The following is a 16890-nucleotide window of genomic DNA, read 5'->3' on the forward strand; positions in this document are numbered from 1 at the left end:
ATTTAAATCAAGAAGAGAAGTCTCACTCACTATCGCTGGCCCTTGTTCTTGTGGGGAACTTCAACTTACCAGATGGTTGCTGGAAATACAAGACAGCAGAGAGGAAACAAGTCTAGGAGGTTCCGAGGTGTGGAAGAGAACTTCCTGACACGGCTGGTGAGGGAGCCAACTAGGGAAAGCAAAGGATGAAGAAAAGACTGAGGTACTTAATGCCTTCTTTGCCTCAATCTTTAGCAGTAAGACTAGTTGTTCTCAGAGCAGCCAACCCCCTGAGCTGGAAAACAGAGATGGGGAGCAGAATGAAGCCCCCAGAATCCCAGGGGAAATGGTTAGTGACGTGTTACACCACTTAGACACACACAGGTCTATAGGGCCAGATGGGATCCCCCCCACCCCAAGAGTACTGAGGGAGCTGGCAGAAGTGCTCATCAAGCCACTTCCCATCATTTATCAGCAGTTCTCGCTAACTGGGGAGGTCCCAGTTGACTGGAAGTTAGCAAATGTGATGCCCATCTACAAAAGGGCCAGAAGGAGGATCCAGGGAACTACAGGCCTGTCAGTCCGACCTTGGTGTCAGAGGTTATGGACCAGATCGTCTTGAGTGCTATCACATGGCACGTACAAGAAAACCAGGTGATCAGGCCCAGTCAGCGTGGGTTTATGAAAGGCAGGTCCTGCCTGACTGACCTGAGCTCCTTCTATGACAAGGTCACCTGTGCAGTAGATGAGGGAAAGGCTGTGGATGTTGTCTACTTGGACTTTAGTAAAGCCTTTGACACCATTTTCCACAGCGTTCTCCTGGAGAAACTGGCTGCTCATGGCTTGGACGGGCGTACGTGTCACTGGATAGAAAACTGGCTGGGTGGCCAAGCCCAGAGAGTTGTGGTGAATTGAGTTAAACGCAGTTGGCAGCTGGTAACAAGTGGTGTTCCCCAGGGCTCAGTACTGGGGCCAGTTCTCTTTAATATCTTTATCAGTGATCTGGATGAGGGGATGGACTGCACCCTCACTGAGTTTGCAGACGACAACATGTTGCGGGGTAGTGTTGATCCGCTTGAGGGAAGGAAGGCTCTGCAGAGGGATCTGGACAGGCTGGATTGATGGGCCAAGGCCAACTGGATGAAGTTCAACAAGACTCAGTGCCGGGTCCTGCACTTGGGTCACAACAACCCTACGCAACGCTACAGGCTTGGGGCAGAGTGGCTGGAAAGCTGCCTGGCAGAAAAGGACCTGGGGGTGTTGGTCAACATCCGGCTGAGTATGAGCCATCAGTGTGCCCAGGTGGCCAAGAAGGCCAACAGAATCCTGGCTTGTATCGGGAATAGTGTGGCCAGCAGGACAAGGGAAGGAATCGCCGCCCTGTACTCGGCTCTGGTGAGGCCGCACCTCGAGTCCTGTGTTCAGTTTTGGGCCCCTCCCTACAAGAAGGACATTGAGGTGCTGGAGCGTGTCCAGAGAAGGGCAACGAAGCTGGGGAAGGGTCTGGAGCACAAGTCTGATGAGGAGCAGCTGGGGGAACTGGGGTTGCTTAGTCTGGAGAAAGAAAAGGAGGCTGAGGGGAGACCTTATCACTCTCTACAGCTACCTGAAGGGAGGTTGTAACAAGGTGGGGGTCAGTCTCTTCTCCCAAGTAACAAGTGATAGGACAAGTGGAAATGGCCTCAAGTTGTGCCAGGGGAGGTTTAGGTTGGATATTAGGAAAAATATCTTCACTGAAAGGGTTGTCAATCATTGGAACAATCTGCCCAGGGAAGTGGCTGAGTCACGGTCCTTGGAGGTGTTTAAAAGACGTGTAGGTGTGGTGCTTAGGGACATGGTTTAGTGGTTGGACTTGGCAGTGCTAGGTTAACATTGGACTTGGTGATCTTAAAGGTCTTTTCCAACCTAAATGATTCTATGGTTTAAATAATGGCATATTTTCTGTATTTGCCATTCTGCTTCACATATATTTTTTTCAACTCCTTTTTCCTAAGTTGTTGCTGTCACACAATGTGTGGGCAGCTCTTGGGTAGGCCTCAGCTCAAATGTTTGATACTGCTCTCATCTCCCACAAAATGAATTTAAAATAGGGAGCTAGAGTATTTAGAACTACCTGTATATACACTTCAAACAGTTTATAGGTGGAAACTCCTACCATTGTCTAAAAACCTGTTCAAGCCATTTCCTCTTAGAACATTTAGTTTTTATTTTTACAAAGTTTTTACTCATGCTTAGGTAAAACTGATTACAATCTAAAAAACCACTTACCTAAAAAGGAAGCCAAGCCCTGATAATTTATACAGACATTAAGAGTAAGGTTATTTTGTTACCAGCATGGCCTTAAAGCTAGCACTTAAAACAGCACAGAAAATATTTTCCAGCACTAGATATAATTTCTGCAATTTTTGGTAGATTACAGAAGTAGTTATGTAGTATCAAGGAGGCAGATTGATAGCACTGTTGAATTTGTGCTAAAATGGAAATTATTTTGGGAGAAATCGGAGACAAATGTTTTTGCATAATTTGGATAACTTTTTCAGGTAATGCAGTTAGATAACTGAAATATAATTTAATAAGTGTGTTTTTCATATAACTAGTAACAATACTTGCAGGAATTCAAAGGCAAGATTTTTGTAACAAATGTTTTAATGTCTTGTTCTGTAGACATAGTCAGTGCCACATTCAGTTTGTAACTCTTACAACCTCAGAGAAACTAAATATTAAAGGAGAACTGATATGAATTGTTAGTCCATATCAGAAAAGAAAGCTTGCGCAGCAGCTGGCTTCTTTGGACCATATATAGCTTTTTTTTTTCTCCTGATTGAAGTTATTCGCCTAGTGAGGGAAAGGAAAAAACCCAATCGGTCACCTTTTTCTGTTCAGCTGTGCGTGTTGTCCAAAGATGCTGTCAGAAGTAGCTCTGAGCTCAAACTACTACCAAAGAAGTATTTGAGCAAGGATGGAGCAGAAAATGCTCTGCTCTAGGAAAACTCATAAAGGTTGAAGGACTATTCTTCAGCCAATGGAACCTTTTCAGATTTTCACTTAAATGCATTTGCCATCACCCTAAACTTGGTTAACCGAGGCTGTGAATCCTTTTTTTCCTCTCCTTTTATACGTTTGGTAGCAGCTCATTTATTTTTCAGAAAAGCATAATTTTTCTCCTGCTTCATGCTGATCTTCAGATAATTCTGATAGGCTTGTAATTTTTTTTTTCTCTTGAGTTTCTACTTTTTCCTTGATGCCATCATATCCAAATAATAACGAGATTTGCTTTTCTCTAGTTTCCAGAAGAGATCTTTATCAGCAACTTTCTCATCACATATTGGGTCATTTTTTAATTTATCATTTCAAGATTGTTTCAGTTGCTTTTCACAAGCTCAAGTTCTGAGTTTTCAGCGCTGAATCCACTAATCAGGGTATTCCCTAACTACTACTCATCAATTTTATCGGGGCAGTCACATTGTGTTTGGAGATCCATTTTACTGTTAACATCACGGAATTTGCTTTCATTCTTAGTAATTGGGCTGTCTAAACTTTCAGTACCTGCTTTGTAGTCTGTTCATTTCTAGCTGCTGTTTTGTTGTTGATTTTGTTTTCATAATGGTCCCCATATAATTTGTTTGTTTAATTAGGATGATAGAACCAGTTTCCTGCAATCCATTGGAACATCTCTTATTAATATTCTTGCTACTCTCAATTACAATGCTGTCAATCATTCAAGGCTATACCTCTTCTAGGCTCTTGTTGAGCAGAAAGAATCTTCTCTTTCAAGACCTTGAATGACTATATCCATTTGGTACTCTTGTATCTAATTTTGTGCCTCTTTATGACTTATAATTATTTGAAGTCACCTGAATTTCAGTAATTTATTCAATGAAATGGCTTCATAATGAAATAGCATTAGTTTAAAACAGACCACCTTCATGGATCATGTCAAAATCATATGCTCAATGGCTGCGAAATTAGTGATGTTTAAATTAACTGCATAGCATGTAAATTATTAAAAGGAACCTTGTATCTTAATGCTTTTATTTCAAAATGAGTACTACCTCCATTCTTATAGGAAATATTTTTCCTAATACAGGATAAGTTTACTTGTAGCAAATAAAATGTGGGTAAGTTCCTACCCAAACTAAATATGCCATTACAAAGCCATCCCACTGTTATTTTGAAGGCGTTTTGGTGCCTAGCTTGGACATTTTCACCTTTGTTACTTTTGGTTTTGAGCCATATGGATTTAGCACACTTTCACTTAAAACTCTGGGCTTTTAGTTAATGCGAGTTAAGTACCTCTGAAAATAGATATTATGCCAACTTTGCAGAAATAAAAGTAAACTCAGGTCATATTACAAGAAGGTGTATCTTGCGTAGAAGGAACAAGCAAAAAATGTTCAAGTGATGTCATTTTGGAGAGCACAAAGTAACCTCGTCAAAATACAATAACTTATTTTGAAATGTTGAAAGAAATTTCACTATGACTTTTTTTTCTTTCAAAATCTATTTTGTGTTTTTCCTTGAGTCTTCTAGCTATTCTAAATCAAGGCTTCAATTTAGTTTAGAAATTATCTTATAATACAGCTTCTGACACTTCCCATACAACTGCTACGTCTCTTCTGGCACGTAGTATCTTTAAGGGCATGATATACAGTATGCCATCTTTTCCATCGACGACTCTAAAACAGTTTCTGTCACTGCTTCTTGAGCATTTGCCTCAGTGTAACATCATCTAAAGTAAGGAAGGCCTGGGTATGTGACTGTTGAATTGAAACCCTGTACTTTTCTCCCTAGTTTTCCTGCATTTTGTGTAGTCCCTATTTTACCAGTAATATACAAGACTTTATTAATAAACCTCTATTGTTTATATATATACATTTGTACACTGTTGTGACTTTTTTATTCCTTTCCCAATATTTTGAATAATCAGTTGTTAATAACCATAACTTCAAGCATCCTATAGGGATGTGGAGGGGGAAGTGGTTTTGAGCTCGTATTCAACAGCCAACACTGGAAAGAGCGTGTGAGGAGGAAAAAATAATTTTTAAAACAGGTATTGGCAGTGAGTATGTGGTGTCAGCAGCAATATTTTGTACTTTATTCACTGTAGCTGCTGAGACTTGCGTAGAATATGAGTAATGTCACTACGTGGACATTGTCAAATTTACAGAGCAGGAAGAGAACCTAATCAAATGACAGAAACTGCTTGAACATCTCCAAAGTAGAGAGAAAAATATATAACACCCATGTTAAAAAGACAGGAGGGAGAAAGGCAAAAGCTAAGGAATAACAAACTAAAATTGACATGTCTGAAGACAGGTCAAATGGACTTGAGGAATGTTGTGTGTTATCTGGCTCCTGGCTCTCACCTACATCTGTTATAGTCCTTTCCTCTAACGTATCTGCATGTGGACCTGCTGTTCAGTGTAGAATTGCTGAGGAAGATACCTTCCTACGCTAGACTAAATGCTGGACATTTAAGATCTGCCCTTTTTTTTTTTCTTGTAGAAATGTAGGTGTTGGCACCTTATTTCCCAAAATGAAGTGAATGATTTTGAGAACTACTTCTTTGTATGTGACTTGGCTTTGGATTTTTTTTTATTAGATGTTTTGTATATGAAAAATTTACACATGCTTATTTTTCATCTTGATAGAACTAAAGACTGATTTTGTTGATTCATACTTTGCAGCATTGACTTTTATGTAAACTGTGACCTGGAAAAAGGTGCACCGTAGCTACACATTTATACATTAATTTTAAATACTGAAGTACACATTATGCTAAGACACCTCACTACAAAATACTTGGCTGTTTTTTGGCAGTTCTTTAGTGCCACCTACAAGCATGTTCATCTTAAGAACTGTGGCTGTCTTGCTATTAATTTGCCCTGAAGCATGGGAAAGGGGACTAGGATGACTCAGAAAATTGCATTCCAAATCAGTAAAATATATTAATTTTTTTAACCTCAGAAACAGAGCCATTTGCTAAAACTGTTAAGAACATGAAAACACCTTCTAGCCTGAGATAAGTAAAATGGGAAATCTAACTTCAAATTGGTTCTACATTCCCAAATGCTAAGTAAGGCTATGTCTCACTAGCAAATATTAAATCTTAAACTATATCCATCGCAGTCTGCACTGATTGTGGACAGATTCACTATCTGTGTTCCACCATGTTTCAAGCAGCAAGTGCTCCTTGGCTGTGAGACCTGGTGAAATGTCCTTTCTGCCGTGGCCTGCGGTGAAACCTCAGCGCATAGTGCTACTATCAGAAATCCCTGAGACTCACTCAGAAAGTAGTAAGAATTGTGTGCCTCAGTAGTGCGTGTGAATCCTGGCTAGTGTTAAAAGCAGTCTTCCTTAAAGAAGATAAAACCCCCACTTTCAATTACCGTTCTGTCAAACGGTAATTGAAAGGTTTTTTTAATCTTTGAGAGCATGAGAGAAACGCTCTGTAGTTCCTGATGCTGCCATAAATCAAATGGTAACTCACACCCAGAGACTTGAAATGCTTAACTTTGACAAAACAGTTTAATCAATGTAGTTGTGAAGAAAGTTTGTAGAGAAGACAACCCTTCCTTCTTAATTTTGCTTTTCAATATGATGTATATATATGTGCATGCTTGCATTTTAAAATATTGTTGTTGCTTTAGTAAATATTTATAGGAATTTGCTCTAAATCAAAAGATATTACTCATTACATTTTGTAGCTCTCTGATCAGCTACTGTAGCTGATGGATGAGCTGAGAAAGGGGCAGCATGCATTAAGACAGTTACTAATATGAACAAAATCAACAAATTCAATTCTTCTGTTTTGTCACTGATCTTGCTACAGTACTAAGATAAAAATCTTTTCATATGTGAAAGACTAGAAAAAGCCCTTACTGTCATATTTATGATTGTGTAGCAGAAAAACAGCAACAGACATTCTAGATGTACAGCTAGTTCAGTTTCACCAAGTTCCACTACAGTGGTAGGTCTTGATTCAGGAGTTCATGGCTTTCCCATGAAAAATGCCTGGAAAGATGCCACCCTTGTCTCTGGTTTGTGTGTGTGTGTGTGATTTTTTTTTTTTTTTTTTTTTTTAAATAATGGGTTTTGTTTTTTTTAAAAAAACGTAGCCTACCTGCATGTTTATATATAATATAAAGTATAAATAATTTTCTATCAAATATCAGAGTATTTCAGGCTGAGAAGAGGACCTTGACATTCTGGTCTTTAGCTTTTATAAGATAGCTCAATACTCTAAATAGTCTTTTTCTCTGTAGCTTGTGAAAACAAATACTTCAAACTCAATATGGTTTGAAATAAGGAATATGTTTCTAGAATTCAGAAAACTTCATTCTTAAATGCTGTTAGCGCATGAATGAGTATCTTCTTGCAGGTTTGGTTTTTTGGTTGGCTTTTTTTTTTTTTGAAACTGTATATTGCAAGATTTATTGGTCCCATGAAGTATTTTTGGTTTTGTGGGTTTTGTTTTTAATACCTCCCCACCTCTCCCACCCAAGCAGTTAGCATTGTCACTTTTCAGCAGAGCTCTGGACTAGATGAATGACTTGACTGTGAGTATGGGCTAATTTTTTTTTCTTTACATCTTTATTGTACTTGAATATTCTAACTTCGAATACCCTCCCCAGATAATGGAGTGAGGCTTTGGTAATGACAGAAATAATTACCTTATGGATCAAACTCTCAACAGAGATAGGTTAAGGTAATATATTTGTGTACCCTTTCTTTTTGACATTTTAATGTGTAGAGTTTTTTTCTTTTCACATTTTTCTCTGATCCTTGCTGGTGCTGCAATGTGTGGAGTATAGCTAACAGGTGAAGGATCACAACCTCCTTCGAGGTCCAGGCTGTGCAAACTCTTTTGTCCATCTCTGATGACCTAAACTGTGAGATTCTTTTCTGCATGGTGCAGAATAATTTCTGTTGCTGTGTAATTATTTTATTGCATTTGTGGTCCTGAAGATTTTGTGAAGTTTTCATCTTTCATGCTTATAAATTTTTAAGTACTCTAAGGCTTACTTTAGCATTGGTCTGAGAAGCAGAGTTTCAGGGTCGCAGAGAGATTTCCTGCTCTCTGGCAGCCTTTCTATGCCTCTCAACGCCAGCATAGGACAGGAGTAAGTTCCAAGTTGATACGCAGTCTTTGATAGACTGAAGTGTATTCTTCAGTCACCCAGGCCTTCTTTCTGAGCCTTCAGTTTAACAGTGCAAGTCTTGTTTTTTGCCAGCTGAGATCTGCAGTTGAAATACTATTCTTATTTTGGTGTTGTTTTGTTACTTTTTTGATTAATAGTTTTTATATGTAGTACTAATGCTACCCTAATATCTGTCTTCAAAATACTGGAGTTACATTGTCATGGTAGAATTATTTTTCTAGTATTTTCTTGCCCGTGTTAACAAAACAGAGGAAAACACTTTTCTACAGCTTCTACTTCTTACGGATTTCAATATTGACCTTGCTGTGAAAGAAGGACCACATTGCTAATCTTTGAATGAAAGTAAATTCTCATTAATTGGCTGTTCTGAAACAGTGTATTCACAGGATGTTTTCTGCTGAGCTTCTGTCTTAGTTATATAACTGAGTGTTGTCATCTTTCCTTTAATTGCAAGTTTCATTAATTGTTTTTGTTATTTATCAGACAGCATTATTGAAACGGCAGAGTCGATACATTCGTTCAACAGTTCCTGAAAACGCAGAGAAGGAAGCTCAAAGCTTGTTTGTAACTGAGGTAATACTGGAATTGTATGTGGCTGTGTGTAATAGCAATATTATACCTGAATTGTTTTTCTTCTGCTTCATTTACTGTTTAAAAAGAAGAAAAAAAGCCCTGAAAAAAATTTAAATATTTATTGCTGTTTTCCCTTGAAATCATTGACAAGTAAATTTCCAGGAAAACCTAGCTTTTTTTCCATTGGTGGCTGGAAAAGAAGGATTACAGGATAACTTTGAATTATTTTGTTTGTGTAATTGGCTTTTGCACATGCTTCTCTCCCACCTTGTTTATGCTTTTGGCTTTCCCAGATGAACATGGGTTATTTCCAGACATAATATTGGGAGAAATAGTAAATCTGAATGAATCAGTCTGATTTTGTTTTTCCTGATAAAGTGTTTCACATCAGTCATTCTTAGGTTGTTCCTAACAGTCTTGCACAGTTTGCTGGAACAGAGGTGTATTCATAGCTGTAACACAGAGGCCAAAATGCATTACAACTGCTCAGTTTGTATGCTATATGTAGAAGAAACATCCTCAAACCTAAAGTTTCTCATAACTGCTTGCTTACATTGGCATTCCCTTGGTTCTGACTGTGATGCTGTGTTTCATTTAGTGTCTTGTTGAAGCTTTCTAGGAATGAAAGGTTTAAAAATTTTGTCCTTTTTATATTATCTACTGGTTTTCTACTGATATACTTTAAGCTGATATTTTAGCTTTGGGCAACCTGATCTAGTGGATGGTGTCCCTGCCCATGGCAGGGGGGTTGGAACTAGATGATCTTTAAGGTCATTTCCAACCCAAAACATTCTGTGATTCTATGATTCTAAGTAAATGTCTATGTAATTCCAAGAAAACTGAAGGAGCTCCAAGTAGCTGAATCTACCTTGAACCTCAAAGTGTTTTCTCCACAGTGATACTTGCCTTTAATATCCAACCTAAGCAACTCTAAGATAAATTTGAAGAGGGTAGACAAGCAGGGAACAGTGTTATAGGTAATTCATGAAGTTTAATGAGTTTCTGCAGAAACAATTGCTGGGCAAGTATTAACTTTGTATTTTGAAATATAAATAAAAGATTTTTTGAATTATTAGATGCTATATTTGTGTACACGTAAGTCTATTCATGTAACATGTAAAATTTTGTACCATATGGTTTCCAGCAACAGATTTTGTCAGTTTTATGATACTTTGATCAAAGCCAAGGTAAACCAGTACTTTTATGTTGTAGCAGTATGGGTGGAGTAAAAAGGTATTTCCTGTGATCTAGTCCAGAGCTTAATGACATAATTGCTTTAAAACAGTTGGAAGCATGTAGTTTAAATATTAATTTAATTGCACTATAAATATAAATTTAAGGAGAAGATGTTTTTAGTTTCTCCTTATCTGTACGTGTGACATAGAATACTCAATTTTAATAATCCATCTGTATTTTAATGCTGAGTTTTCTAAAGGCTCAGTCATGTTTTCAGCTTCAGTGAAATACTGCTTTAACTTTTCAGACAACTGAAGATGTTTAATCCAGATGCTGAGCGTATTCACCATTTTCTGGTTTTATAAGATGCACTGTAGCAGATGATAATGTTCTATTGAAACATATCACTTGTTGCAAAAATCTGTATTGCACTAGACTGTATTGCAAGAGAAGGGAAGTGCACAGAATTTTCTGAGATTGATGTGTAGCCATAGTAGTTCATAGACAGCTGTATCTCAAGAGGTTTTCTTGTGCGTATGTCTAGGTAATGCTGTTAATCCTCTTCCAATTGATATTTGGTTTTCATTAAAACAGTGTATCAAAACCTACAATTCAGACTGGCATGTTGTTAACTATAGATACGAAGATTATTCAGGAGAGTTTCGACAGCTTCCAAAGTAAGTGTGTTATCTAGTGGTATAACAAAGATTTGAAATTTGTGAAAGAACTCTAACTGTATTTAATATGACTGTTACAGAAATGTATTAATACATGTAATATGTAACTCAAAATATACTATATCAATGTTTAATAGTCAGTAGAGATGATAAAGATTTCCTGGATGGAATTTATATTGATGAACTTGAAGGTATAAAATCTTGTTAAACCATTTTCTAGAAAGATACTGTAATAATGCTGCCCTATTAATAGGCAGGTCAAAACAAGAAACTGTAGCATTGACACTGTGAATGTAAATATTGTAACTAAAACAGGCTAATGTTTAGATGAAACAAAAATCGCGCTATCCTGTTTTTGTAGCTTCAAAGGCATTGGAACTCTCTTTAGGAGCTTAGGAAATAGAACCTAACCGAGATGGTTAGAACAAATATTTGAACTAGTGCAGAGTTTTACAGGATGATTCAAAGCAAAAGTCTAATCCATATCTATTACGCACTTTCTAAACCGTCTGCTAGAGAAATCTTTTCCAACTTTTTCAATATCTGAGAGTGGCTGAGTACTCTGAATCCTGCAGCTCTGGAAGATCTGTGTCTTCCTTACCTACTCTCCTGCATCTATCAGTTAAGAAAGCCTTCTTTTCCTGTGAAAAGTTCTAATATATTCACAGGTTTTGTAAAAGTCAGTACCTGTTTTTTACTTGCCCAGAACAGAAACCACGCTAGTCAATAGGAATTTAAATAAACGCATTGTCCTAAAGGGAGTCAATGGTTCCAGGTATGAATTCTTGCTCCTAAGATACTGGGAGTGCAGTGAATGAGAAGACATTTGGTTCTCTCCGGTTACACATAAGGACAGTGACAAGCAGAACAAAAGAGAGACTGTGGTCAGATGTGCAAATTAGGAAAATTACTGGCTAAGAAATACATTTAATGACAAAATACATGCTTTTACTCAGTTATTCTTGTGCTTTTTACTTCTCAGTTAGGAAAATAACATCTTTATTTTTGCAGCTGTAAAATATGTAACTAATCACAAAAATTCCAGTATTTTAGAAGCTTTTTCTTTTATAGTAAAGGGACAAAATCGGAGAAGCTTCCAGTTCATTTATATGAAGTGGATGAAGAAGCTGATAAAGATGAGGTGAGATAATAGTAATTCCTTACTTTCTATTGCTTTCAGTAAAGAATGTTGGGTAAGGAGAGGTTACAAGTTGGATTAAGTGTTGAAGTCCGGTAATGAAAACAGAGATTAGCTTGAACAGCCTGACAGGTAAAAATAACTACATTTTTTCCCAATCTCCTTTCAAGTAGCCTGAGATCTGTCACGTGAGTAGAACAATTTTTGACAGATGGTGAAATTGATGTATAATCCTTCAGTTTTCATAAAATCTGTCTTGTCTTATACTGTTTCTGTATAGATGACCATATAGAGAGAAATATTTCATGCAGTTTAATCAGGAAGTCAAGGAAAATCATAGGTGAATCTGTTCCAACATGACAGTACACACGCTTAAGCATGCATGACAGTATAGCATATAGTGTGAGTAGTAGGTCACAAATTTGAGTATAGGATAGGACCTGGAGATCTGTCATGGAAACAAAAGCTTAAAAAAAAAAAAAAAAAAAAAGACTAGAACTCTAAGGTATTTTCTTTTTTTGTCATTGGCTTAGGGAAACCAGAGATATTTGTAACCTCAAGCAATTTTGAAGTATGTTTCAAATCTCAAAGACTTTTCTTTTTCAGTAACTGCTTCTGTTATTTGTGTGATTTATTTAATTTTTATCACACCCTGTTTCAAAACACAGTGTTGAAGTGCCAGTGTTTTCTTTTGAGTACTTGAATTCTTGCATCACAGAAAAGAATTAAAATGAAATTTTATCGTGAACCTTTTTTGTGTTTTTTACCTTTTGACAATTACTTTGTTTCTAAATTCCTTGTATTTAGAACTGCTGTATATGAAATAAAAGTAGTTCGTTACAAGTTTTCCTGGATTAAATGTGAAAAAATAGTCCAGAGTGTGTATCTGAATAGGTAGATTCCTGAATAGATAGTCTCAGGATGCTGTTTCTCCAGTGTTGCTATTAATCTGCACTGTGATATTTGGACAAATAATTTCATGCATCTGTACCCAAATCTTCCTATTTGTAAGATGGAAATAATTATGTTTTCTATTTCTATGAAGTGAAAGAGACTTGGTATTATTTACTGATAGTATTTCAGAAGTGTTTTAGAAAACAGTGAGTTAAACATGAAAAAAATAAATGGATATATAATTGGCTGTGATCGTTACTAGGAAAAATACTTATGGCTAGAGTTAAACATTAAAAAACTATAACTTGGCTATTATCGGGTGGTATGTTTTTTACTGGGAAGTATAAGTGGGGAGGACTTCCTGTTTCCTTCTGCCCAGTTTCCTGTTAGAGCAGGCAGGAAGGTCGTATCTCTTTCAGAGGTAGAGTCACTGGAGAAGAGGTCTGTTATTCTTTGTTGAGGAACTTAAAATATAAACACAAGGAAAAAAGCCTGCTAGGAAGAAAAGGGAGCTTAATGGGAACAGGGTGGAGGGACCATAAACTCTTTCCTTGAGGGAAGAATTAATGCAAGAGGTTTTTGTTTCAGACGCTAACATCTTTGTGTGCCAAAAACCGTATATGCAAATCTTAGATTAAAAATTGTTTGGTCTTCTTTTTGTTTTGCTTTTGTTTGTGGGGTTTTTTTACGAAAGCTGATTTATTAAGAGAATTACAGACAACAGAAAGCTGCAAGTGATTAAAAATTGGAGGAAAACCAGATAAAGATTAGTTTAATCTTGCACCACTAAAAAGGAGAGAATTACCTTTCCAAAACTAATTCAGGCTATCAGGCCATCAGGTTGGTGTTTGTAAACGGAATTTTTAAATCAGCCTGGGGTATGGGATCAAGATAAGGAATTGTTTTTGTTGAAACAGTTGCTATTGAAGTAAATTTTGGAGCTGAGTTTGTGGGAAAGATCATTAAAAAAGTGAAGCACAGTGTGAAGCAATAATAATAAAAGTGAGGAAATTAACTTACCAGTTGGAAACAGGAAATATGTTTTCAGTGTAAAAGTCGTGTGTTAACAACTGGGTTCTGGATTCTTTTGTATTGACAGGTGGTCAGCTGGAAAGATTCAGTAGCTTTTTGGCTCTGTAGGCAGGAATTCTGCCTGACAGAAAGAAGGGATGTAACTAGAGAGATAGAAAAGACTGACAGTTTTATCGTTAGGAAACATCATGCAGTTCAACACAGTTGGGAAACACTCCAGAGACTTTGCATCGGAGAAAAAAGTCTTAAATAGAGCTAAATCTTAATTTTTGTTAACAAGGGTAGTAAAGAAATTCTTGTCATGTCAGGTAGTCCTATGTAAGGTTTGTGAAATTACAGAAAAGCATTGGTTGTTCTGTACCAAGTTTTGAGGATAACTCATCATCTACTCGTATTTCAGACTCGTAAGAGTGATTTTAAACCATCCTTTCCCTGGGGATAACTCCCATCAACAGAGGTGGAGAATCATTCAGTTGTTGTCTCTGTATCTTGATTGTTGTACAAGAAAAACTGTTATCTAGGTAATAAAACAGGAGTAAGGACTAATGACTTGAAAATATGAAACAAGACTATATTGCTTGGACAGTGAGACTCATTGGGGCGTATGAAAATTTACTGAGTATTTCTAGTCTGTGCTTCTGGGGTATTATTTCAGATACTCTGATAGTTGTTGACCATATTGTCCTTACTGGACCTAATTTCCATAGTATCAAGCAGACTAGAGTCTTTGCAGAAACACATTGATGCATCTTTTGCCTTCTGTTTGCAGTTTTTTGAAGTTTGGATGTGCATATGAATATGCAAGCTAGACAAAATAATAAGCTGTAAATAAATTAGCTAGTAACTTTTCACAGAATGTTCCTTGATTTAGTTCCAGAAACTAATTAATATTATTCTAAAATTTGGTTTTAATGTTCAGTTGTTGAACTAATTATTCTATCCCCCATATGTAATCACTTTTTGTGGTATGTTCTCTTCATAGCTGAGAAAAGGAATTAGAAAAAGTAGTTGAGGCATTTGAGGAAGTTTTGTGTTTGGTTTTGGTGGTTGGTTGGGTTTTTTGTTTGTTGGTGGTTTGTTTTTTTTTTTTTTTCCCAACTGGATACTCAGCTAATTTTGAATGTTTGGAAAATAACTCATCAGGAGTATTTCTTCTCTAGATGGTTGAAAAATCTTCCTCACATCTAATTCATTAATGTTTTTTGTTGTGTCAAAATGGGTTACCTCAACTGGAAATGATGGTAAAGTCAGCGTGGTACTGCTCTAAAAGATTACTTGAACTGCTGATATAATTGCCACAGAATAAATATTATAAATCTGTCATTTTGATCAGATTTGCTGGTGGAGTACTGCTTTTTGGTAGCTGTTAACATCCGGTGGGTTTTGATGTAGTTAGTAAGTTCCATTAACTGGCAGATGGGAGAGGTGTACAGGCAGTGGGTGTGATGCGTGATGCATGCATTGGTTCTGCTTTTTGTGAACTTGCCATTGCTGCCAAGTTTGGTCTTGTTCTCTTCAGAAAGCTTTGATTTTGATCTGTAAAAGAGCACATCCAATTCAAGAATTCAAGACTTAGTTCTCTGTAAAAGCTTAAGTAATGTCTTTGAAGTAGTACATATAAAGCAAAATGGTTTGAGAAATCTCGATTGAAGTTTTGGATAAGTATGAGGTTTTTCTAGTAATAGAAATTGGTAAAAATTATTGCACTGGAAGATTAGAATATATATGAAAAAGCTTACAGAATAAATGTTTTGAGTTTTCCCTCTTTCCCCTATTTCAGTGGGATTTATCTTGACTAATATTTAGCTATCTAGAAGTTGGATCATCCCGCTAGCCATGGGGAAAGCCTATATATGCGGCCAAGACACTTATCAAAAGTTAGATGAGGTCAATCTCATCCCTGGTTTTAAATAAAATAATTTGAATTAGAAAGCTATAGAATTTAGGCAGGGACTCATAGTACATTATTATCATTACATTATGAGCATAGCTATTCCATCTTTTAAAAATGACTTCTGAAATTTTTGATAAATATAACCGTTTCAGATTGTGATGCAAAAATTTGCTTCTTTTTTTTTTCTTTTTCTTTTTTTTCCCCTCCCCATCTCCCTTTCTTCATCTCCAGGATGCAGCATCCCTTGGGTCTCAGAAGGGTGGAATAACAAAACAAGGATGGCTGTACAAGGGCAACATGAATAGTGCAATCAGTGTGACAATGAGAGTAAGTTTAAGAATGTCTTACATGTAGTAAAAACTGAACACCAATACTAAAATATCACTGTGCCTTTGAGAAGTCAATTTGTACGTGGTTTACTTCTTAAAAAAATAGTGTGGGATGAAAGAGGAAAACTTGTATGTAATTTATAGCTGTGAAATCTTACTTTCCTTTTATTCTACTTAAATCAGAAAAAATGCATTAAAAATCCAGTATGTGGGAGAAGTCCAGTGTTTTAAATAATTTCTTAACTGGATCCGGATGTGTTGTTAGTAGAAAAGGGTCTATGTAATACAAGTTTTTATTTGTATTGCCTCTTTCTTTAGAAACAAACTTAAGTTATTTTTACAGTTATCGCAATAAATATCTATTATAATATTGTAGAGTCAGTTTTAAATACCTGTTCATGGGTCAAAAATACTTTTAAATAATACAGTACAATCTTGCTGCAGGTTTTTCAGTTACACTTTTAATTTTTTTTATTTTTAAATTAATAATTTCTGGTTTGTTTTCTGAGGATACGATTAGGTTATGTGTAAATAAAAGAGTTTTTTCTTATAACCTACTGTGTAAATAGCACTTAATGGATTTTGTAATATGAAGCCAATTAATACTAGTAGTGTAATTTTTTTTTTTCTTTCCTCCTTTCTTTTCACTAGTCATTTAAGAGAAGATTTTTCCACTTAATCCAACTTGGTGATGGATCCTATAATCTCAATTTCTACAAAGATGAAAAAATATCAAAAGAACCTAAAGGATCAATATTTCTAGATTCATGCATGGGAGTGGTTCAGGTAATTATAATTATTCTGCCTGTTCAGATAACTTCTGTCAGATGTAGGTTGTATTATTCAGAGGAACAATTAGATACACTGCATCTCGCAAAAACAAGATTTTTAAAGGACAGGAGGCTGAATTTTAAAAACCTTTCTCAAAAGAACATAAATTACTAGTTGATGTGAAGTATTTATCAAAAATGTCAAACAAAATTAAGGCAAACACAAAAAAACCCCCAACGCTGAATCATGTCAAAGTAAGGGCAGC

General features: G+C 36.3%; 1 protein-coding gene across 19 annotated transcripts in view; it reads left to right on the forward strand.

The window, feature by feature from the left end:
- DOCK9 (dedicator of cytokinesis 9) overlaps nucleotides 1-16890 on the forward strand; it is a 140658-nt gene that overhangs the window by 43301 nt on the left and 80467 nt on the right. For all 19 annotated transcript variants that reach the window (XM_054833918.1, XM_054834076.1, XM_054833976.1 and 16 more), the window contains exons 3-7: nucleotides 8625-8714; nucleotides 10485-10567; nucleotides 11639-11708; nucleotides 15757-15852; nucleotides 16506-16640. In XM_054833918.1, coding sequence (XP_054689893.1) covers nucleotides 8625-8714; nucleotides 10485-10567; nucleotides 11639-11708; nucleotides 15757-15852; nucleotides 16506-16640 — 474 coding nt within the window. The remainder of the gene's footprint in view (nucleotides 1-8624; nucleotides 8715-10484; nucleotides 10568-11638; nucleotides 11709-15756; nucleotides 15853-16505; nucleotides 16641-16890) is intronic.

The sequence above is a fragment of the Grus americana genome, chromosome 1, assembly GCF_028858705.1.
Source record: "Grus americana isolate bGruAme1 chromosome 1, bGruAme1.mat, whole genome shotgun sequence".
In the NCBI taxonomy this organism is placed as follows: Eukaryota; Metazoa; Chordata; class Aves; order Gruiformes; family Gruidae; genus Grus; species Grus americana.